This window comes from Delphinus delphis, chromosome X, assembly GCF_949987515.2.
Source record: "Delphinus delphis chromosome X, mDelDel1.2, whole genome shotgun sequence".
Lineage (NCBI taxonomy): Eukaryota > Metazoa > Chordata > Mammalia > Artiodactyla > Delphinidae > Delphinus > Delphinus delphis.
The window spans coordinates 68,607,133-68,632,886 of NC_082704.1; the positions used below are offsets into that span (position 1 = coordinate 68,607,133).

Genomic DNA, 25,754 nt, shown 5'->3' on the forward strand with positions numbered 1-25,754 from the left:
ATGATCATCTCAATAGATACAGAAAAAGCTTTTGACAAAATTCAGCACACATTTATGATAAAAACCCTCCAGAAAGTAGGCATAGTGGGAACTTACCTCAACGTAATAAAGGCCATATATGACAAACCCGCAGCCAACGTCGTTCTCAGTGGTGAAAAACTGAAACGATTTCCACTAAGATCAGGAAGAAGACAAGGTTGTCCACTCTCGCCACTGTAACTCAAAATAGTTTTGGAAGTCTTAGCCACAGCACTCAGAGAAGAAAAAGAATGAAAATGAATCCAAATCGGAAGAGAAGAAGTCAAGCTGTCACTGTTTGCAGATGACATGATACTATGCAAAGAGAATCCAAAAGATGCTTCCAGAAAACTACTAGAGCTAATCAGTGAATTTGGTAAAGTAGCAGGATACAAAATTAATGTACAGAAATCTCTTGCATTCCTATACACTGAGGAAGAAAAATCTGACATAGAGATTAAGGAAACACCCTCATTTACCACTGCAACAAATAGAATAAAATAGCTAAGAGTAAACCTACCTAAGGAGACAAAAGACATGTATGTAGAAAACTGTTAAGACACTAATGAAAAAAATTAAAGATGATACAACCAGATGGAGAGCTATATTACGTTCTTGGAGTGGAAGAATCAGCATTGTGAAAATGACTGTACTACCCTAAGCAATCTACAGATTCAATGCAATCCCTCTTAACTTCCCAATGGTATTTATCACAGGACTGGAACAAAAAATTTCACAATTTGTAGGGAAACACAAAAGACTCCGATTAGCCAAAGCAGTCTTAAGAAAGAAAAACAGAGTTGTAGGAATCAGGCTCCCGGTCTTCAGACTATAGTACAAAGCTACAGTAATCAAGACAGTATGGTACTGGCACACAAGCAGAAATATAGATCAATGGAACAGGATAGAAAGCCCAGAGATAAACCCACGCACATATGGTCACCTTATTTTTGATAAAGGAGGCAAGAATATACAATGGAGAAAAGACAGCCTCTTCAATATGTGGTGCTCGAAAAACTGGACAGCTACATATAAAGGAATGAAATTAGAATACTCCCCAACACCATGCACAAAAATCAGCTCAAAATGGATCAAAGACCTAAATGTAAGGCCAGGCACTATCAAACTCTTAGAGGAAAACATAGGCAGAACACTCTGACATAAATCACAGCAAGATCCTTTTTGGCCCACCTCCTTGAGAAATGGAAATAAAAACAAAAATAAACAAAGGGTACCTAATGAAAGTTAAAAGCTTTTGCACAGCAAAGGAAACCATAAACAAGACCAAAAGACAACTCTCAGAATGGGAGAAAATATTTGCAAGCAAAGCAACTGAGAAAGGATTAATCTCCAAAATTTACAAGCAGCTCATGCAGCTCAATATCAAAAAAACAAACAACCCAATCCAAAAATGAGCAGAAGACGTAAATAGACATTTTTGCAAAGAAGATATACAGATTTCCATCAGACACATGAAAGGATGCTGAACATCACTAATCATTAGAGAAATGCAAATCAAACCTACACTGAGGTATCGCCTCACACTACTCAGAATACCAGCATCAAAAAATCTAGAGACAGTAGATGCTGGACAGGGTGTGGAGAAAAGGGAACCCTCTTGCACTGTTGGTGGGAATGTAAATTGATAACAGCCACTATGGAGGACAGTATGGAGGTTCCTTAAAACTACAACCGTGCAATCCCACTACTGGGCATATACCCTGAGAAAATCATAATTCAGAAAATGTCATGTACCACAGTGTTCATTGCAGCTCTATTTACAATCGCCAGGACATTGAAGCAACCTAAGTGTCAGTCAACAGATGAATGGATAAAGAAGATGTGGCAGATATATACAGTGGAATATTATTCTGCCAGATATATACAGTGGAATATTATTCAGCCATAAAAAGAAAGAAAACTGAGTTATTTGTAGTGAGGTGGATGGACGTAGAGTGTGTCATACAGAGTGAAGTAAGTCAGAAAGAGAAAAACAAATACTGTATGCTTACAGATATATATGGAATCTAAAAAAAAAAAAAGAGGACTGAAGAACCTAGGGCCAGGGCAAGAATAAAGATGCAGACATAGGGAATGGACTTAGGACACAGGGAGGGGAAACGGTAAGCTGGGAGGAAGTGAGAGAGTGGCACGGACATATATACAGTACAAAATGTAAAATAGATAGCTAGTGAGAAGCAGCTACATGGCACAGGGAGATCAGCTCGGTGCTTTGTGATCACCTAGAGGGGTGGGATAGGGAGGGTGGGAGGGAAGCGCAAGAGGGACGAGATATGGGAATATATATGTATAGCTGAATCATTTTGTTATAAAGCAGAAAGTAACACACCATTGTAAAGCAATTATGCTCCAATAAAGAAGTTAAAAAGAAAAAGCCCCAAAAAAGGCTATAATTTTTAGATCTGTGTCAACTAAACATAGGAGGAATAGAGAGTTACAATAATGTTATCTTTGAAACTAAAAATCAAGTTTAATGATCTAGAGAACAAATCAAATTGATCTAATTTGGCCACTGTTTTTAGAAATTTTACCTCTATTTATCAGTCTGGGATTGCACCGCCTTTCCGATTCCAAAGGCTGTTCCAACCAAGAGCCTTTTGATGAGGAAATGACACAGGGAATGGAGTGTAATAAAATACCAAGTGTGTTATTTTGAATTCTTCTCATGCTTTAGAATGGAAATACTTTAAGCTTTGTTAAAATGGTGCAATTTTATATTTTCCATTTGACTACCTTAAAACGTTCATTGTCTTTTAATGAAACTACAGGGGGCAAGAGCAGAGATGAAAAGATGTGATACTGTAAAAGGGATGGCTTTTAGCTTCTAGTACTTGAGTGAAGACACTACAATAAAGTAAGATGGAGTGCAGCAACAAGTTTTGTGCCTTGAAGCCTCCTCTTCTCTGTGGCAGTAATTTGGAGTTAATTTGTGCAGCTTCTCAATAAAAGACTTTGTGTTTAAAAAAAACATTAATTGATCCTAAATGTGAGGGTTTATTTCTGGACTCTTGATTCTCTTCCATTGATCTATATGTTTGTCCTTTTACCAGTGCCACACTGTCTTGATTACAGTAGCTATGGTAGTCAGTTTTGAAATCAGGAAGTGTGAGTTTCTAGCTTTGTTATTTTTCAAGGTTATTCAGCTCTTCTGGGTCTCTTGCATTCCCATATGAATTTTAGGATATGCCTGTCAATAATTGCAACAAATCAGCTGGGATCCTGATAGGAATAGCGTTCAATCTGGATCAGTTTGAGGAGTATTGCTATCTTAATAATGTTAAGTATTCTGATCCATGAATATGAGATATCTACCCATTTATTTAGGTTTTGTTTAATTCCTTCTTATTTTTTAAATGATGAAACTGAGGTTCAGAGAGAAGGTGTGAGTTAGTTGAAGATCTAAGACCAGAACCAAGATTTTCTGACTTTTAGTCTAACGCTCCCTACCCTACAACGTAGGTTGACTATTTAAAAAGAGAACCCCTTGTGGTAATTTTGTCTTGCCTTGTAATGTTAATATCCTTTGTGGGCTACTTTAATGCAACTACTATAAAAAACTGATATGAAGTCCAGCAGGTCTTGGTCTTATATCTCAGCTATTACACGAACTTGCTGTATGACCTTGGGCTGTTACTTAAACTTCTCAAGCCTATAAGATTTCAATATTTAAGAAACCAACTCCCTGTGTAATACACTGTGTCACTGGTACATTTGGCTTGATAGCAGTTCACGTGAGAAAAAAACCTGAGTGCTTTATATAATTTTTTATTGACATATACTTGATGTACAATATTATGTTACATGTGTACAATATGATTGACAATTTTTAAGGTTATACTCCAGTTACAGTTATTATAAAATATTGGCTATATTCCTGTGTTACACAGTACATCCTTGTAGCTTATTTTATACATAGTAGTATCTTTTTCTCTTTCTTTTTCTTTTAAATTTTTTAAACATTTTTATTGGAGTATAATTGCTTTACAGTGGTGTGTTACTTTCTGCTTTATAACAAAATGAAACAGTTATACATATACATATATCGCCATATCTCTTTCCCCTTGTGTCTCCCTCCCTCCCACTCTCCCTATCCCACCCTTTAGCTGGTCACAAAGCGCCGAGCTGCTCTCCCTGTGCTATGTGACTGCTTCCCACTAGCTATCTATTTTACATTTGGTAGTGTATATATGTCTATATATACACTACCACTCTCTCACTTTGTCCCAGCTTACCCTTCCTCCTCCCCGTGTCCTCAAGTCCATTCTCTAGTAGGTCTTCGTGTTTATTCGATCTTGCCCCTAGGTTCTTCATGAACATTTTTTTTTGATTCCATATATATGTGTTAGCATACGGTATTTATTTTTCTCTTTCTGACTTACTTCACTCTGTATGACAGATTCTAGGTCCATCCTCACTACAAATAACTCAATTTCGTTTCTTTTTATGGCTGAGTAATAGTCCATTGTATATATGTGCCACATCTTCTTTATCCATTCATCTGTTGATGGACACTTAGGTTGCTTCCATGTCCTGAGTCTTGTAATTAGAGCTTCAGTGAACATTGTGGTACATGCCTCTTTTTGAATTATAGTTTTCTTACTCAGGGTATATGCCCAGTAGTGGGATTGCTGGGTCGTATGGTATTTCCATTTTTAGTTTTTTAAGGAACATCCATACTGTTCTCCATAGTGGCTGTATCAACAACTTACATTCCCACCAACAGTGCAAGAGGGTTCCCTTTTCTCCACACCCTCTGCAGCCTTTATTGTTTTTAGATATTTTGATGATGGCCATTCTGACCAGTGTGAGATGATATTGCATTGTAGTTTTGAGTTGCATTTCTCTAATGATTAATGATGTTGAGCATTCTTTCATATGTTTGTTTTCAATCTGTATATCATCTTTGGAGAAATGTCTGTTTAGGTCTTCTGCCCATGTTTGGATTGGGTTGTTTGGTTTTTTTGATATTGAGCTGCATGAGCTGCTTGTAAATTTTGGAGATTAATCCTTTGTCAGTTGCTTCATTTGCACATATTTTCTCCCATTCTGAGGGTTGTCTTTTGGTCTTGTTTATGGTTTCCTTTGCTGTGCAAAAGCTTTTAAGTTTCATTAGGTCCCATTTGTTTATTTTTGTTTTTATTTCGATTTCTCTAGGAGGTGGGTCAAAAAGGATCTTGCTGTGATTTATGTCATAGAGTGTTCTGCCTATTTTTTCCTCTAAGAGTTTGATAGTGTCTGGCCTTACATTTAGGTCTTTAATCCATTTTGAGTGTATTTTTGTGTATGGTGTTAGGGAGTGTTCTACTTTCATTCTTTTACATGTAGCTGTCCACTTTTCCAGTTTTATGGTTTTTATAGTTCAGTTTGTTAATATGGTGTATCACACTGATTGATTTGCGTATACTGAAGAATCCTTGCATACCTGGGATAAAACCCAGTTGATTATGATCCTTCAAACGTGCTGTTGGATTCCCTTTGCTTGTATTTTATTGAATATTTTTGCATATATGTTCATCAGTGATATTGGCCTGTAGTTTTCTTTTTTTGTGACATCGTTGTCTGGTTTTGGTATCAGGGTGATGGTGGCCTCGTAGAATGAGTTTGGGTGTGTTCCTCCCTCTGCTGTATTTTGGAGGAGTTTGAGAAAGTTAGGTGTTAGCTTTTCTGTAAATGTTTGATAGAATTCGTCTGTGAAGCCATCTGGTCCTGGGCTTTTGTTTGTTGGAAGATTTTTAATCACAGTTTAAATTTCAGTGCTTGTGATTGGTCTGTTCATATTTTCTATTTCTTCCTGGTTCAGTCACTCAAGGTTGTGTATTTCTAAGAATTTGTCCATTTCTTGCAGGTTGTCCATTTTATTGACATATAGTTGCTTGTGGTAATCTCTCATGATCCTTTGTACTTCTGCAGGGTCAGTTGTTACTTCTCCTTTTTCATTTCTAATTCTATTTTTTTTTTCATTTCTAATTCTATTGATTTGAGTCTTCTTCCTTTTTTTCTTGATGAGTCTGGCTAATGGTTTATCAATTTTGTTTATCTTCTCAAAGAACCAGCTTTTAGTTTTATTGATCTCTGCTATCGTTTACTTCATTTCTTTTTCATTTATTTCTGATGTGATCTTTATGATTTCTTTCCTTCTGCTAACTTTGGGGTGTTTTTGTTCTCCTTTCTCTAATTGCTTTAGGTGTAAGGTTAGGTTGGTTGTTTGAGATGTTTCTTGTTTCTTAAGGTAGGATTGTATTGCTATAAACTTCCCTCTTAGAACTGCTTTTGTTGCATCCCATAGGTTTTGTGTCATTGTGTTTTCATTGTCATTTGCTTCTAGGTATTTCTTGATTTCCTCAGTGATCCCTTGGTTATTAAGTAGTATATTGTTTAGCCTCCATGTGTTTGTATTTTTTACAGATTTTTTCCTCTAATTGATATCTAGTCTCATAGTGTTGTGGTCAGAAAAGATACTTGATACGATTTCAATTTTCTTAAATTTACCAAGCCTTCATTTGTGACCCAGGATATGATCTATCCTGGAGAATGTTCCATGAGCACTTGAGAAGAAAGTGTATTCTGTTGTTTTCCGATGGAATGTCCTATAAATATCAATTAAGTCCATCTTGTTTAATGTATCATTTAAAGCTTGTGTTTCCTTATTTATTTTCATTGTGGATGATCTGTCCATTGGTGAAAGTGGGGTGTTAATGTCTGCTACTATGATGGTGTTACTGTTGATTTCCTGTTTTATGGCTGTTAGTATTTGCCTTATGTATCAAGGTGCTCCTGTGTTGGGTGCATAAATATTTACAATTGTTATATCTTCTTCTTGGATTGTTCCCTTGATCATTATGTAGTGTCCTTCTTTGTCTCTTGTAATAGCTTTGTTTTAAAGTCTGTTTTGTCTGATATGAGAATTGCTACTCCAGCTTTCTTTTGGTTTCCATTTGCATGGAATATCTTTTTCCATCCCCTCACTTTCAGTCTTTATGTGTCCCTAGGTCTGAAGTGGGTCTCTTGTAGACAGCATATATATTGGTGTTGTTTTTGTATCTATTCAGCAAGTCTGTGTCTTTTGGTTGGAGCATTTAATCCATTTACATTTAAGGTAATTATCGATAAGTATGTTCCTGTTACCATTTTCTTAATTGTTTTGGGTTTGTTATTGTAGGTCTTTTCCTTCTCTTGTGTTTCCTGCCTAGAGATGTTCCTTTAGCATTTGTTGTATAGCTGGTTTGGTGGTGCTGAATTCTCTTTGCTTCTGCTTGTCTCTAAAGGTTTTAGTTTCTTCATCAAATCTGAATGAGATCCTTGCTGGGTAGAGTAATCTTGGGTTGTAGGTTTTCCCCTTTCATCACTTTAAATATGTCCTACCCCTCCCTTCTGGATTGCAGAGTTTCTGCTGAAAGATCAGCTGTTAATAACCTTATGGGGATTCCCTTGTGTGTTATTTGTTGTTTTTCCCTTGCTGCTTTTAATATGTTTTCTTTGTATTTAATTTTTGATAGTTTGATTCATACGTGTCTTGGTGTGTTTCTCCCTGGATTTTTCCTGTATGGCAGTCTGTGTGCCTCCTGGAGTTGATTAACTATTTCCTTTCCCATATTAGGGAAGTTTTAAACTCTAATCTCTTCAAATGTTTTCTCAGTCCCTTTCTTTTTCTCTTCTTCTTCTGGGACCCCTGTAATTCGAATGTTGGTAAGTTTAATATTGTCCCAGAGCTCTCTGAGACTCTCCTCAATTCTTTTCATTCTTTTTTCTTTATTCTGCTCTGCAGTAGTTATTTCCACGATTTTATTTTCCAGGTCACTTATGTTTTCTTCTTCCTCAGTTATTCTGCTATTGATTCCTTCCAGAGAATTTTAAATTTCATTTATAGTGTTGTTCATGATTGTTTGTTTGCCGTTTAGTTCATCTAGGTCCTTGTTAAAGGTTTCTTATATTTTCTCCATTCTGTTTTCAAGATTTTGGATCATATTTACTATCACTATTCTGAATTCTTTTTCAGGTCGACTGCCTATTTCCTCTTCCTTTGTTTGGTCTGATGGGTTTTTGCCTTGCTCCTTCATCTGTTGTGTGTTTCTCTGTCTTCTCATTTTGCTTAACTTACTCTGTTTGGGGTCTCCGTTTCGCAGGCTGCAGGTTCGTAGTTCCCGTTTTTTTTGTTGTCTGCCCCCAGTGGCTAAGGTTGGTTCAGTGGGTTGTGTAGGCTTCCTGGTGGAGGGGACTAGTGCCTGTGTTCTGGTGGATGACACTGGATATTGTCTTTCTGTGGCAGGTCCACATCTGCTGGTGTGTTTTGGGGTGTCTGTGACCTTATTATGATTTTAGGCAGCCTCTCTGCTACTGGGTGGGGTTGTGTTCCTGTCTTTCTAATTGTTTGACCTAGGGCATCAAGCACTGTAGCTTGCTGTTCGTTGAGTGGAGCTGGGTCTTGGCGTTGAGATGGAGATCTCTGGGAGATTTTCGCCGTTTGATATTATGTGGAGCTGGGAGGTCTCTTGTGGACCAATCTCCGGAACTTGGGTGTCTCACCTCAGAGGCACAGCCCTGACCCCTGGCTGGATCACCAAGAGCCTGTTATCCATATGGCTCAGAATAAAAGGGAGGAAAAAAGAAGGAAAGAAAGAAAAAGATAAAATAAAATATAATAAAATAAAAATGTCATTAAAAAACAAAATATAGTTATTTAAAAATTCTTTTAAAGTAATTGAAAAGAAAGAAAGAAAGAAAAAAGAAGATCCAAACAAAAAAAGAAGTTCACCAATGATAACAAACACTGTAAAATATACTAAAAAAAACCCCCCAAAACGGACAGACAGAACCGTAGGACAAATGGTAAAAGCAAAGCTATACAGACAAAGTCACACACAGAAGCGTACACATACACACTGACAAAAAGGGAAAAAGGGAGAAAAAAATATATATCGTTGATCCCAAAGTCCACCTTCTCAATTTGGGATGATTCGTTGTCTATCCAGGTATTCCACAGATGCAGGGTATATCAAGTTGGTTGTGAACATTTAATCCGTTGCTCCTGCGGCTGCTGGGAGAAATTTCCCTTTCTCTTCTTTGTTCACACAGCTCCTTGGGTCAGCTTTGGATTTGGCCCTGCCTCTGTGTGTAGGTTGCCTGAGGGAGTCTGTTCTTACTTAGACAGGACGGGGTTAAAGGAGCAGCTAATTCAGGGGTCTGGCTTACTTAGGCCAGGGGGAGGGAGGGGTGGGGATGCGAGGCAGGCCTGCGGCGGCAGAGGTCGGCGTGACGTAGCATCAGCCTGAGGTGCGCTGTGTGTTCTCCTGGGGACGTTTTTCGTGCATCTCGGGACCCTGGCAGTGGCGGGCTGCACATGCTCCTGGGAAGGGCGGTGTGGATAGTGACTTGTGCTAGCATACAGGCTTCTTGGTGGCTGCAGAAGCAGCCTGAGCGTCTCGCTCTTAATCCCCTCTCCTCACGCACCAGGAAACCAAGAGGCAAGAAAAAGTCTCTTGCGTCTTCGGCAGCTCCAGACTTTTTCCCGGACTCCATCCCGGCTAGCTGTGGCACACTAGCCCCCTTCTGGCTGTGTTCACGCAGCCAATCCTAGTCCTGTCCCTGGGATCTGTCCTCCGAAGCCGTAGCCTCAGCTCCCAGCCCCTGCCTGTCCTGGCGGGTGAACAGAGAAGCGTCTCGGGCTGGTAAGTGCTGGTCGGCACTGATCATCTGTGTGGGAATCTCTTCGCTTTGCCCTCTGCAGCCCTGTTGCTGCGCTCTCCTCCATGGCTCCGAAGCTTCCCCCCTCCACCACGTGCAGTCTTTGCCTGCGACTTGGCTTCCTAGTGTGTGGAAACCTTTTTTTTTTTTTTGTTGTGGCCTACCCAGGTACGTGGGGAGTTTCTTGCCTTTTGGGAGGTCTTAGGTCTTCTGCCAGAGTTCAGTAGGTGTTCTGTAGGAGTTGTTCCACTTGCAGATGTATTTCTGAGGTATTTGTGGGGAAGAAGGTGATCTCCGCGTCTTACTCTTTTGCCATCTTGAAGCTCCCCTCTACCTATTTATTTATTTATTTATTTATTTATGGCTGTGTTGGGACTTTGTTGCTGTGCACAGGCTTTCTTTAGTTGTGCTGAGTGGGCTTCATATTGTCGTGGCTTCTCGTTGTGGAGCATGGGCTCTAGGCGCGCAGGCTTCATTAGTTGTGGCACATGGGCTCAGTAGTTGTGGCTTGCGGGCTCTAGAGCTCAGGCTCAGTAGTTGTAGCGCACGGGCTTAGTTGCTCCGCGGCATGTGGGATCTTCCCAGGCCACAGCTCGCATGTCCCTTGTATTGTCAGGCAGATTCTTAACCACTGTGCCACCAGGGAAGCCCCTACCTATTTATTTTTAAAGAGACTCTCAAACGTTTTTTTAGAGTGGCTGTGATATTTTAATTCCCACCAGCAGTATATTAGAGATCCCATTCTCTGCATCCATGCCAGCATTTGGTATTGTGACTTATTTTAGCTGTTCTATTAGATGTGTAGTGATATCTCATCGTTTTCAGTTTGCCTTTCACTAATGGCTAATGATGTTGAATTTTTTTTATGTACTTATTTGCCGTTTGTATATTCTGTTTTTTAAAAAGTTTAGTTATTTGTTTATTTTTGGCTGCTTTGGGTCTTCGTTGCTGTGTGCAGGCTTTCTCTAGTTGCGGCGAGCGGAGACGACTCTTCGTTGTGGTGTGTGGGCTTCTCATTGTGGTGGCTTTTCTTGTTGGGGAGCACAGGGTCTAGGCACACGGGTTTCAGTAGTTGTGGCAGTAGTTGTGGCTCAGTAGTTGTGGCTCGTGGGCTCTAGAGTGCAGGCCCAGTAATTGTGGCGCACGGGCTTAGTTGCTCCGCCGCATGTGGGATCTTCTCGGACCAGGGCTCAAACCCATGTCCCCTCCATTGGCAGGCGGATTCTTAACGACTGTACTACCAGGGAAGTCCCACCATTTGTATATACTCTTAGGTGAGATGTCTCTTCATGTCTCTTGGCCATTTTGTCATTGGATTATTTGATTTTTTACTGTGAATTTTGAGAATTATGTATTCTAGATTTGAGTCCTTTGTCCAATATGTGTTTGTAAATATTGTCACTTAGTCTGTAGCTTGTCTGATCAGTCTTTTAATCGGATTGCAGAACAAAAGTAATTTTGATGAAGTGCAGTTAATTTTTTTCTATTATGGATTATGCTTTTGGTATTCTGTCTCAAAACTCTTCACCAAGCTTTAGATCTGAAAGATTTTTCCCTATATTTTCTTCTAAAAGTTTTATAGCTTTACCTTTTACGTTTAAATCTGTGATTGATTTTGAGTTATTTTTTGTGTAAGGTGTGAGGTTTAGGTTGAGGTTCCTTTTTTGTTTATGGATATCCAATTGCTCCAGCACCTGTAGTTGAAAAGACTATCCCTCCACCATTGAATTGCTTTTGCTCATTTGTTAATTATCAGTTGGCCATACTTGTGTGGATGGATCTCTTTCTGCGATCTCTATTCTTTCCTTTTGATCTATGGGTGTATCCTTCTTTCAGTACCACACTGTCTTGGTTACTATAGCTATAAAGTCTTGAAAATGTGTAGTCATTCTTTCCATTTTATTATTATTTTTCAGAATTATTTTAGCTATTCTAATTCCGTTTTCTTTACATATAAATTTTAGAATAATCTTGTTCACATTTACACAGAGTTTTTGCTGTAATTTTCATTGAAATTATGTTCAGCCTATATGTCAATTTGGGGAGAATTGACGTCTATTATTTTCATTTGTTGCTTGTGCTTTAGTTGTCATATCTGAGAAACCATTGCCTAATCCAGGATCATGAAGATTTATTCCTGTATTTTAGTCTAAGAATTTTATAGCTTTTAGCTTTACATTTAAGCCTTTGATCTACTTTGAGTCAATTTTTCATATGACATGAGGTAGGTATTCAGTTTCATTCTTTTGTATTGGGTATTCAGTCCTAGCACCATTTTTTAAAAGAGACTATTCTTTCCTGATTGAATTGTCTTTGCAGCCTTTTCAAAAATCAATTGACCCTAAATTTAAGCATTTCTTTCTGGACTGTTAGTTTTATTCTGTTGATTTATATGTCTCTCCTTATGCCAATACCATAGTCTCGACTGTGGTAGCTTTGTAGTAAGTTTTGAAATAGTAAGTGTGAGCCTTGTGACTTTGTTCTTGTTTTTCAAAATGGTTTTGCTTGTTGTGGGTCCCTTAAATTTTTAGATGAATCTTAAGATCAGCATATCAGTGTCTGCAGAAAAAGCCATCTAGAATTTTGATGGGAATTACATTGAATCTTTGGCTCAATTTGTGGAGCATTGCCATCTTAAGACTATTAAGTCTTCTGATCTGTGAACATGAGATATCTGTCTGTTTATTTAGGCCTTCTTTAATTTCTTTCAACAATGTTTTGTAGTCCTTAGTGTATAAGTCTTGCAGTTGTTTTATTTCTAATTTTTTGTTGTAATTTAAGTGGAATTGATTTCTTAATTTCATTTTTGGTTTACTCATTGTTAGTGAATAGAAATACAACTGATTTTTGTTTATTGAACCCTGTAACCTGGCTGAACTTCTTTATTAGTTCTTCTAGTTTTTTTGTGTGGATTTCTAGGGATATTCTCTGTATAAGATCATGTCATTTGAGAATAGAGAATTTTATTTAGGGATTATACTCATGAATAAATTTAACAAAAGAAGTGAAAGAAAGCCATAAAATTTTATTGAAAGAAGTTAAGAAGATCAAAATAAATGGAAAAATATTCTATATTCATGGATTGGAAGGCTTAATATTGTTAATATGGCAATATTCCCGCAAATTTATCTACAGATTGTATTCAATCCCTATCAAAATTCCAGCTTCCTTGTTTTTTGCAGATATTGATACCCTTATCCTAAAATTCATATCAGCACTCATGAGACGTAAAACAGGCAAAACGATCTTGAAAAAGAACAAAGTTGGAGGACTCACATTTTTTTTTTTTTTTTTGTGGTACGCGGGCCTCTCACTGTTGTGGCCTCTCCCGTTGCGGAGCACAGGCTCTGGATGTGCAGGCTCAGCAGCCATGGCTCACGGGCCTAGCCGCTCTGCGGCATATGGGATCTTCCTGGACTGGGGCACGAACCCGTGTCCCCTGCATCAGCAGGCGGACTCTCAACCACTGCGCTACCAGGGAAGCCCGGAGGACTCACATTTGTTAATTTCAAAACTTGCTGCAAAACTATAGTATCAAGATAGTGTGCTGCTGGCGTGAAGACAGACATATAGATCAATTGAAAAGAACTGAGAGTCCAGAAATATAGCCCCATATTTATGGTCAAATATCTAAAAGTAAGTGTTGAAAATATAAAACTCTTAGAATAAAACATAGGTATAAATCTTTGTGACCTTAGGTAAGGGCAATGATTTCTTAGATATGACACCTCAAGCACAAGCAAAGAAAAAATTGCTAAATTGGAGTTCACCAAAATTTTAAACTTTCTTTTATAAAAATTTATTTATTTATTTATTTATTTTTGGCTGTGTTGGGTCTTCATTGCTGCGTGCAGGCTTTCTCTAGCTGTGGTGAGTGGGGGCTACTCTTTGTTGCTGCGCACGTGCTTCTCATTGCGCTGACTTCTCGTTGCGGAGCACGGGTTCTAGGCATGCGGGCTTAGTAATTGTGGCTCGCGGGTTCTAAAATAAGTGTCGGATCCTGACTTAAAGCCTGCCACCAGATGCAACTGTACAATTGAAGTACATCAACTCACTTGCCACTATAAAGCCTGGCACCAGATGGAGCTTAATTGTCACTCGCTACTCACTGATAGGGTTTTGATATGAGTCTGCAAGCGATTGATTTATTATGGTCTCTGTGCAGTCAAACCTCTCTGCTAATGATAATCTGTATTTGTAGCCACTCCCCAGCTCTAGCATCACTGCCTCAGCTCCACCTCAGATCATCAGGCATTGGATTCTCATAAGGAGTGCACAACCTAGATCCCTCGCATGTGCAGTTCCCAGTAGGGTTCACACTCCTATGAGAATCTAATGTCGCTGCTGATCTGACAGGAGGTGGAGCTCAGGTGGTAATGTGAGCGATGGGGAGTGGCTGTGAATACAGATGAAGCTTCGCTCAGTGGCCCGCTGCTCACCTCCTGCTATGTGGCCTGGTTAGGGACCCCTGCTGCAAGCCACGTGAGTGGTGTGGCCAAAAAAATAATCATGTTAACGTGTGGTTCCTCTCTTATAGGAGCTTAAGGTAAGTTTTGTGGAAGATACAGATGTATAAGCAGATATATTACACTAGGATAATTGCTTTCATATGAATGAAGTTCCAGTTCCACAGTAAAACAAAAGGTGAACAACTAATTATGCTGTGAAAAATTAAGAAGATTGTGAATTTTCTCTGGTTAGGAAAGGGACATAAGTTAGGTATTTTACACTGCAAAGAAGAATTAGATGTTGAGGAGCGCATGAGTTTTTTTTAACAAGGTGGCAGGTGAAGTAATTTTTGGGAGAGGTGCAGTAGGAGGTTGTGGTATGTTATGGAGCACTTGAAGAATACGAAGAAGGGCTGGAACATCTGGGTGGGAAATGACCTAAGAAAATCAACAAAGAAGGAAACTAATTTTTACTGAGCATTTACTATATACTTGACATGGTACTAGGGGCTGTAACATTCTTGTTTGCTGAGCTAAAGTGAAGGTCCAGTTGAAGTTAGCATAAATTTTTAGTGGATCCATTCAGCATAGTTTACTGTCTTTGGATTGATTGTGTTGTCATCATCACTTAGTAGCATATTAGGTGATAGTCTGTCTAACATTTAATTCCTTGCATAATGGCAATAATCCTTTGCAGCAGCAGTTCAGGTCCAGCCTTGGAGTTTTTCTTCTCTCTTCTAAGGAAGGGAAACTTAAGATTCCTTGATCCATTAGTATAAGCTATAATACTTTATAGACCTGCTAGCATATGATTTTACAAGCAATGAGTACCACACAAGAACAGATAACTTCCTTTGTTACAATTCTTGGCACTGGTGGTAGTTTTGACTGTTAAATATGTTAACATTTTTGTATACTGCCTTACAGTTTACAAAGTGCCTTCATATCTGTAGTCTCATTTGATCCTCATAAGATCAATCCTGTGTGGTAGACATTACTATCCCTATTTTACGGTTAAGGAAATTGAGGCTCAAAGAGGTTGTGACTTGCCTAAGTTCACTGAGCAAAGAAGAGGGGAAGCTGGGAATCCAAATCCTATATTCTTTTTACTACATCAGTATAGGCTGGGCATCGTCCTAGACCTAATGATTCAGAATCTCCAAGTGGTGGGACCTGGGCGTGTGATTTTCAGAAAGCTCCACTGGTAAGTATGATGCTCACCAAAGGTTTCTACAGCATTACATCATGCTGCCTCTTCCTTAAGACTTCTTTTACTGGAATTCTATATTGTTTGGATTTGAAATATTGATTTCTGGCCCAACAAGATGAATAAATTTTCAAAACTAGCTTGAATTATTAGACCTGTTATTTCCTCTGTGATAAAATCTCAGTATATTTTTTGTTATTGAAAGAAAAAGATGTTTAATTTTAGATACTTTACTTAACAATTCAAATTTAGAAATTAAATAAAACAAGATCCAAACTCTATAAATATAAACCTAGATGGTTTTGAAAGGAAATACACCCGAATATCAGTAGTGATCATCTGAGTTTGGAGATTACAGTTGATTTTATTCTTTAAAAATATTCTTTTTTTTTTTTCGGTACGCGGGCCTCTCACTGTTGTGGCCTTTCCCGTTGTGGAGCATAGGCTCCAGACGTGCAGACTCAGCAGCCATGGCTCACGGGCCCAGCCGCTCTGTGGCATGTGGGATCCTCCCGGACCGGGGCACGAACCCGTGTCCCCTGCATCAGCAGGCAGACTCTCAACCACTGCGCCACCAGGAAAGCCCATTCTGTATTTTTAAAGATCTCTGTAAAAGTCATATATTCTTTTTTAACAAGAAAAAACCAATAAATTGTATTTTATCAATTTCTCATTGAATAAGCTTTTTTTTTTTTAAGCCCTGCCTTCCCTGGCTCTTAGCCTCATTCTCCCATCTTCAAAAGCACCAGTGTTGCATCTCTCTGTGCCTTTATTCAGTAGTCAGGACTTCCTCTGACCACAGCCAGGAAATGTTCTCTCTGATTTTTTAAAATTAATTAATTAATTAGTTTATTTATTTTGGGCTGTGTTGTGTCTTCATTTCTGTGTGAGGGCTTTCTCTAGTTGTGGCAAGTGGGGGCCACTCTTCATCGCAGTGCGTGGGCCTCTCACTATCGCGCCCTCTCTTGTTGCGGAGCGTAGGCTCAGTAGTTGTGGCTCACGGGCTTAGTTGCTCAGCGGCATGTGGGATCCTCCCAGACCAGGGCACGAACCTGTGTCCGCTGCATTAGCAGGCAGATTCTCAACCACTGCGCCACCAGGGAAGCCCTGAATACGTTTTTTAATAGTTGCCTTCTACCTCAATAAGTTTTAGGAAAACATGAAAAGACCTTTGGACCTTTGTAAAATCTGAGTATTGATAGACACTTTATGGATTCTTTGACTGTTAAAGGCTTGTATTGTTTTATATCTTTCAAGAACAGAAAGCATCCTCCTCTGATATTGATGTTTGTCACTCAGTGTATCTCTTTTATGATATTTTCATCACCTTGAATAATGAATCAATTAGCACGTATTCATCAAACATTTATTTGTATAGATGGGAATATTATTTTGTAATCTCTATAGGTAATTGAGATTTGGCTTATTGAAGTTCTTGTGCTTACAGTTTTTTTTCTCCTTTAACAAAATCTAGTATTAAAGCCTTAGAGAAGGGTATCTACTCAGCAAAATGTCAAGCTTAAGATTCAGCAAGTAGATAGAGGAGAAAACTAGAGAGAAGCTGGCTTCTTACATTCTTCATCTTTTCTTCTCTATACTCAATTCTTTTATTATCCAAAGCACAAAAATATTTGACACCACGTAAAGAAAAGAAAATAGTGAATGTAGGGATTTTTCCCCCGAGAAAGTACTTCAGAAAATTATTTTTTTGTGTATGTCCACATTTCTTTTAATATGCCTCATCAGCTAAATTCTTTAATGACTGAAACAAGCCTCTTCTACAGGTGTGGAAGTAATGTGTGATTGATGTTTTTGTTCATTTAAGTGTCATAGAATGGTAGAGCTGAAAGAAATCTTAAGAGATAATTTAGTACAGTATCCTCATTTTATAGATGAGGAAGCTAAAGCCATGAGAGCATAAGGTTCAAGGTTATACGTAATGAATATCAGAGTAGCTCTTCTAGCTCCAAGATAGGATTGCACTAAACTGCCTTTCATAGCAGATGCTCACAGCATTTCAGACTATGAAGTTACTATGAGCCTGTTTTAGGACAAAAGACTGCTATTTAATGTAAAAAACTCCTTTAATGTGGAGATAAATACAAGAGCTCTTCAAGCTGGGGAAACATTATCAGACATGGCATTATATCATAATATAATAACATAAGATTGTATAATACACCAATTTTGATATTTCCAGAAAAATGAAATAACTCTTGCCATTCAGTGTCAACTTTGTCTTACCCAAGATTCTTATCACTTATTTCTCTGTATTTTGAGCTGGCTATTATGTTTAGCTCAACCAGTTAGCATTGCTAAGAAGATTAGAAAAGAAATTAAGACTTTTTAACACCAGTTAAAAATATGTTAGATTTGACTTATAGACAAATAGCTTGTTATTTCATTTTAACCAGTTACTGACTTTTTTTTGCTTTCCCAGGCAGTTGCTCAACAGGATTTTCAAAGAGCATCTACATGTGTACTGCGCTGTAAAGATATGTTGATAAGGCTGCCCAAAATGGTGAGTGAAATCTCTGCCTTTATTCTCCAAGCATTTGAAAATATGCTGTATCAAGTTCTAGGAAGAATCATTACTACTTCATGTGATCCTTTAGAGGTTATATTTTAGATCAGATATACTTACTTAGCCAAGCTTTGAAATATTTTGCTTCCTTTGTTCTTTACTAGAAAGGGTTTCTGAAAAAGTGATACGGGTTATTTCTTTTTTTTTAATAGATCTGATTGGAGTATAATTGCTTCATAATACTGTGTTAGCTTCTGTTGTACAACAAAGTGTATCAGTCATATGCATACATATATCCCCATATCCCCTCCCTCTTGAGACTCCCTCCCACCCTCCCTATCCCACCCATCTAGGTGGTCACAAAGCACCGAGCTGATCTCTCTGTGCTATGCAGCAGCTTCCCACTAGCTATCTGTTTTACATTTGGTAGCATATATATGTCCATGCTACTCTCTCACTTCATCCCAGCTTATCCTTCCTCACCCTGTGTCCTCAAGTCCATTCTCGATGTCTGTATTCCTGCCCTGCCACTAGGTTCATTAGTACCATTTTTTATTTTTTAGATTCCATATGTATATGTTAGTATACAGTATTTGTTTTTCTTTTTCTGACTTAACTTCACTCTGTATGACAGACTCTAGGTCCATCCACCTCACTATAAATATATCAATTTTGTTTCTTTTTATGGCTGAGTAATATTCCATTGTATATATGTGCCACATCTTCTTTATCCATTCGTCTGTTGATGGACACTTAGGTTGCTTCCATGTCCAGGCTATTTGTAAATAGTGCTGCAATGAACATTGTGCTACATGTACGTTTTTGAATTATGGTTTTCTCAGGATATATGCCCAGTAGTGGGATTGCTGGGTCATATGGTAGTTCTATTTTTAGTTTTATAAGGAACCTCCATACTGTTTTACATAGTGGTTATATCAGTTCACATTCCCACCAACAGTGCAGGAGGGTTCCCTTTTCACCACACCCTTTCCAGCATTTATTGTTTCTAGATTTTTTGATAATGGCCACTCTGACCGGTTTGAGGTGTTAACCTCATTGTAATTTTGATTTGCATTTTTCTAATAATTAGTGATGTTGAGCATCTTATCATGTGCCTCTTGGCCATCTGTATGTTTTCTTTGGAGAAATGTCTATTTAGGTCTTCAGCCCATTGTTTAATTGGATTGTTTGTTTTTTTGATTTTGATCTCCATGAGCTGTTTGTATATTTTGGAGATTAATCTTTTGTCCATTGTTTCATTTGCAAATATTTTCTCCCATTCTGAGGGTTGTCTTTTCTTCTTGTTTATGGTTTCCTTTGCTGTGTAAAAGCTTCGCAGTTTCATTAGGTACCATTTCTTTATTTTTGCTTTTATTTTCATTACTCTAGGAGGTGGGTCAAAAAAGATCTTGCTGTGGTTTATGTCAAAGAGTGTTTTTCCTATGTTTTCCTCTAAGAGTTTTATAGTGTCTGGTCTTACATTTAGGTCTTTAATCCATTTTGAGTTTATTTTTGTATATGGTGTTAGGGAGTGTCCTAATTTCATTCTTTTCCATGTAGCTGTCCAGTTTTCCCAGCACAACTTACTGAAGAGGCTGTCTTTCCTCCATTCTATGGTCTTGCCTCCTTTGTCATAAATTAGGTGACCACATATGTGTGGGTTTATCTCTGGGCTTTCTATCCTGTACCATTGGTCTATATTTCTGTTTTTGTGCCAGTACCATACTTTCTTGATTATTGTAGCTTTGTAGTATAGTTTGAAGTTGGGGAGCCTGTTCCTCCAGCTCTGTTTTTCTTTCTCAAGATTGCTTTGGCTATTCATGGTCTTTTGTGTTTCCATACCAGTTGTAAAATTTTTTGTTCTAATTCTGTGAAGAATGCCATTGGTAGTTCCATAGGGATTGCATGGAATCTGTAGATTGCTTTGGGTAGTATAGTCATTTTCACAATATTGATTCTTCCAATCCAAGAACATGGTATATTTCTCCATCTGTTTATGTCATCTTTGATTTCTTTCATCAGTGTTTTATAGTTTTCTGAGTCCCAGTCTTTTGCCTCCTTAGGTAGGTTTATTCCTAGGTATATTCGTCTTTTTGTTGTGATGGTAAATGGGATTGTTTCCTTAATTTCTCTTTCTGATTTTCCATTGTTAGTGTATAGGAATGCCAGAGATTTCTGTGCATTAATTTTGTATCCTGCAACCTTCCCAAATTCCTTGATTAGTTCTAGCAGTTTTCTGGTAGATCTTTAGGATTTTCTATGTACAGTATCATGTCATCTGCAAACTGTGACAGGTTTACTTCTTCTTTCCCAATTTGTATTCCTTTTATATCTTTTTCTTCTCTGATTGCCATGGCTAAGACTTCCAAAACTATGTTGAATAAGAGTGGCGAGAGTGGACATCCTTGTCCTGTCCCTGATTTTAGTGGAAACGCTTTCAGTTTTTCACCATTGAGAATGATGTTTGCTGTGGGTTTGTCATATATCGCCTTTATTGTGTTGAGGTAGGTTCTCTCTGTGCCCATTTTCTGGAGAGATTTTATCATAAATTGGTGTTGAATGTTGTCAAAAGCTTTTTCTGCATCTATTGAGATGATCATATGGTTTTTATTCCTTAATTTGTTAATATGGTGTATCACATTGGTTTGCGTATATTGAAGAATCCTTGCATCACTGGGATAAATCCCACTTGATCATGGGGTATGATCCTTTTAGTATGTTGTTGGAGTCTGTTTGCTAGTATTTTGTTCAGGAGTTTTGCATCTATGTTCATCAGTGATATTGGTCTATATTTTTCTTTTATTGTGATATTTTTTTTGGTTTTGGTATCAGGGTGATGGTGGCTTGGTAGAATGAATTTGGGAGTGTTCCTTCCTCTGCAGTTTTTCGGAAGAGTTTGAGAAGGATTGGTGTTAGCTCTGCTCTGTATGTTTGATAGAATTAGGCTGTGAAGCCATCTGGTCTTTGACTTTTGTTTGTTGGAAGATTTTTACTTATAGTTTCAACTTCATTATTTGTGATAGGTCTGTTTATATTTTCTAATTCTTCCTGGTTCAGTCTTGGAAAATTGTACTTTTCCAATAATTTGTCCTTTTCTTCGTGGTTGTCCATTTTATTGGCTTATAGTTGTTTGTAGTAGTCTCTTATAATCCTTTGTATTTCTGCAGTGTTAGTTGTGATTTCTCCTTTTTCATTTCTAATTTTATTGATTTGCATACCCTCCTTTTTTTTCTTGATGAGCCTGGCTAAGGGTTTATCAATTTTGTTTATCTTTTCAAAGAACCAAGTTTTAGTTTTATTGATCTTTGCTATTGTTTTCTTCATTTCTGTTTCATTTATTTCTGGTCTGATCTTTATGATTTCTTTCCTTCTACTGACTTTGGGTTTTCTTTGTTCTTCTTTCTCTAGTTGCTTTAGGTATAGGGTTAGATTGTTTATTTGAGATTTTTCTTGTTTCTTGAGGTGAGATTGAATTGCTATAAACTTCCCTTTTAGAGCTGCTTTTGCTGTGTCCCATAGGTTTTGGGTCATTGTGTTTTCATTGTCATTTGTTTCTATGTATTTTTAAAATTTCTTCTTTAATTTCTTCAATTTCTGACATTTTATTTAATTTCTTATTAAATCTTATTAAACATCTTCTTTAATTTCTTATTTATTAGTGCACTGTTTAGCCTCCTTGTATTTGTGTATTTTACAGATATTTTCCTGTAATTGATTGGCAGTCTTACAGCATTTTGGGCAGAAAAGATGCTTGATATGATTTCAATTTTCTTAAATTTTCTGAGTCTTGATTTGTGACCCAAGATGTGATCTATCCTGGAGAATATTCCATGTGCACTTGAGAAGAAAGTGTATTCTGCCAGTTTTGGGTGGAGTGTTCTGTAAATATCAGTTAAATCTATCTGTGTCTATTGTGTCATTTAAAGCTTGTGTTTTCTTATTTATTTTCTGTTTGGATGAACTGTCTATTGGTGTAAGTGGGGTGTTAAAGTCCCCTACTATTATTATGTTACTGTTGATTTTGGCTTTCATGGTTGTTAGCATTTGCCTTATGTATTGAGGTGCTCCTATGTTGGGTGCATACATATTTATAATTGTTATATCTTCTTCTTGGATTGATCCCTTGATCATTATGTAGTGTCCTTCCTTATTTCTTGTAAGAGTCTTTATTTTAAAGTCTATTTTATCTGATACGAGTAATGCTATTCCAGCTTTCTTTTGATTTCCCTTTGCATGGAATATCTTTTTCCATCCCTTAGCTTTCTGTCTGTATGTGTCCCTAGGTCTGAAGTGGGTCTCTTGTAGACAGCATATATATGGGTCTTGTTTTTGTATCCATTCAGCCAGTTTGTGTCTTTTGGTTAGGACGTTTAATCCATTTACATTCAAGGTTATTATTGATATGTATGTTCCTATTGACATTTTATTAATTGTCTTGGGTTTGTTTTTGTGGGTCTTTTTCTTGTCTTGTGTTTCCCCCCTAGAGAAGTTTCTTTAGCATTTGCTGTAAAGCTGGTGTGGTGGTGCTGAATTCTCTTACCTTTTGTTTGTCTGAAAAGCTTCTGATTTCTCTGTCGAATCTGAATGAAATCCTTGCTGGGTAGAGTAATCTTGGTTGTAGGTTTTTCTCTTTCCTCACTTTAAGTATATCCTGCCACTCCCTTCTGGCCTGCAGAGTTTCTGCTGAAAAATCAGCTGATAACCTTATGGGGATTCCTGTGTATATTATTGTTTGTTTTTCCCTTGCTGCTTTTAATATTTTTTCTTTGAATTTAATTTTTGTTAGTTTGATTAATATATGTCCTGATGTGTTTCTCCTAGAGTTTATCCTTATGGGACTCTCTGCACTTCTGGACTTAGTGACTATTTCATTTCCCATGTTATGGAAGTTTTTGACTATAATCTCTTCACATATTTTCTCAGACCCTTTCTTTTTCTCTTCTTCTGGGACCCCTATAATTCGAATATTGGTGCATTTAGTGTTGTTACAGAGGTCTCTGAGATTGTCTTCAATTGTTTTCATTCTTTTTTCTTTATTCTGCTCCTTGGCAGTTATTTCCACCATTTTGTCTTCCACCTCACTTATTCCTCCTTTTGCCTAAATTCTTCTGTTACTGATTCCTTCTAGTGTATATTTCATTTCAGTTATTGTGTTGTTCATCTCTGTTAAACATTTCTTGTATTTTTTCAATCTGTGCCTCCATTCTATTTCTGAGATTCTGGATCATCTTTGCTATCATTACTGTGATCCTTTTCAGGTAGATTACTTACCTATTTCCTCCTAATTTATTTGATCTTGTAGGTTTTTACCTTCTTCATCTGTGGTGTATTTTTTTTTAAGAACGTGTTGGGGGTAGGAGTTTATTTATTTATTTTTGCTGTGTTGGGTCTTTGTTTCTGTGTGAGGGCTTTCTCTAGTTGTGGCAAGCGGGGGCCACTCTTCATCGTGGTGCATGGGCCTCTCACTATCATGACTTCTCTTGTTGCAGAGCACAGGCTCCGGATGCGCAGGCTCAGTAATTGTGGCTCACGGGCCTAGTTGCTCCACGGCATGTGGGATCCTCCCAGAGCAGGGCTCGAACTCATGTCCCTCGCATTAGCAGGCAGATTCTCAACCACTGCACCACCAGGGAAGCCCCTGTGATGTATTTTTTTTTGCTGTCTATGTTTTTTTTGTTTGTTTCTGATTTTTTGATGAGTCGGATTGTGTTCCTGTCTTACTGGTTGTTTGGACTGAGGCTTCCAATACTGGATTTGTAGGCTGTTTGGTAGAGCTGGGTCTTGGTGCTGAGATGAGGACCTCCGTGAGACCTCATCCTATGAATATTCCCTGGGGTCTGAGGCTCTCTGTTAATCCAGTGGTTCAGACTTGGAGGTCCCACCGCAGGAACTTCAGCCCAACCCCCAACTTGTGAACCAAGATCCTGCAAGCCACATGGGGTGGAAAAGGAAAAAAGAACAAAAACAAAGTAAAAAATAAAATTAGACTAGGAAACTAACAGACATGTTAGAAAGAGTATAAAAATAAACATATAGATGAAACAACTGGAAGGTAAAACTGAACCACAATAGTAAAAAAGAGGAGGAGAAAAAAGAAAAAGTGGAAAAGGCCTTGGCTGTGGTCGGTGGGGCCTAAGCAGGGGCAGGGTTTGGATGGATGGTGGGCGGGACCTATGCTTAGGACCCACAGGGCTGGAAAAGGCCCTTGGGGCGTTTAGGGGGTGGGGCTTAGGCTCAAAGGAACTGAAGGGGTCCTGGCATGTCCCCCACCTCTGATCTCCCTGGCCTCCCTCCTATGCCCCCAGGACCCACGTGGCCTCGAGGGGGCCATTGAGGGCGGGGGACCCGACCTGGGAGCCCAGCAGGTCTCCCGGGCTTGGGTTGGCAGGGCCAACGCCCTCCACTCCTCTCCCACTCCTCTGGTCCTGGAGGGGCCCTCCTGACTGCCTCTCTTCTCCCCTCCACCTCTGGCCTCTCCTGTTCTCCCCCTGCATCCCAGGACCAACACGGCCCAGAGGGGGCCTCTCATGGCGTAAGACCCTGCCCGAGAGCCAGACAGACTTCCCCAGCCTTGAGCAGGGAAATGCTGGGTGCACTCACCCCTGATCCAAGCCCTCGAGGGTCCCTCCAGGTGTGGTAATCCCTCCTGCCTCTCAGCCACCCCTCAGGGGTTACAAAACTATTACAGGAATAGTACAAAGAACTCTTGTATACCCTTTTACCAGTGACCCTGTTCAAGTTTCTCAATATTGTTCTTTACACAAAATGGATTCAACGTAGGATTCATCTAGTCACCAGTCTCTTTCAGTGGAACACTTTCTCATTCTTGCCTTGACTTTCATGACCCTGACACTTTTGAAGATCACAGAACAGTCATTTTGTAGAATGTGACTTAATTTGTTTTTTAAAAATTAAAAAGAAATTTTATTGAGATATAATTGACATATAATATTGTGTAAATTTGATGTGTATGACCTGTTGATTTGATACACTTATATGTTGCAGTATGATTACTGCAGTAGTGTTAGCTAACACCTTTATCCTGTCACAGTAATATCGTTTTGTTGTGTTGAGAACAGTTAAGCTCTAGTCTTCTAGCAATTTTAAAATTTATAGAACAGTATTGTTGACTGTAATCACTATGTTGTACATTAGATTTCCAGAACTTATCTACTAGTTGCAAGTTTGAACCCTTAAAGTATATCTTCCCAGTTCCCCCATCCTAACCAAATTAAGGTTTGTTCAAAGTTTCCTCATGATTAGACCAGGTTATGAATTTGGGGCTAGAAAATCACAGAAGTGATTCTATTGGGTGGCATGCAGGATCAATTTACTCTATTGTTGGTGGTGCTAACTTTGATTTCTTGGTTAAAATGGTGTCTTCCAGGTTTTGCCAGTATAAACTTATGTATTTTTTCCCTTTGTTATTCCTAAGTGTTTTGTGAGGTGATAGTTTGAGACTGTGTAAAATCCAATTTCTCATCCCACTTTCACCATCCATGGAGACTTCTTGCCTAAATTAGTACTGTGAAGGTTGACAACTGGCTATTTTTCTAATTCCATCCTTCTTTTTATATTCATTTGCTGACATTCTACTATAATTTTTACTGCGCTAAAATATATAAAATTTGCCATTTTAACCATTTTAAGTGTACAATTCAGTGGCATTAAGTACATTCACAGTGTTGTACAACCATCACCACTCTGTACCCATAGAAATTCTGTACCCATTACACAATTACCCCTCATTACTGCCTCCCCTGGTAACCTCTAATTTACTTTCTGTCTCTGTGAATTTGCTTGTTCTAGATATTTCATATAAGTGGAATCATACAATATTTATCCTTTTGTGTCT

The 25,754-nt window shown here is 38.3% G+C and overlaps 1 protein-coding gene across 1 annotated transcript in view; it reads left to right on the forward strand.

Annotated features, from left to right (window-relative positions):
- Positions 1-25,754, forward strand: part of TEX11 (testis expressed 11) — a 348,927-nt gene that overhangs the window by 59,547 nt on the left and 263,626 nt on the right. Inside the window, exon 7 of the mRNA XM_060003090.1 lies at positions 17,816-17,896. Within this exon, the coding sequence (XP_059859073.1) occupies positions 17,816-17,896 (81 nt within the window). The remainder of the gene's footprint in view (positions 1-17,815; positions 17,897-25,754) is intronic.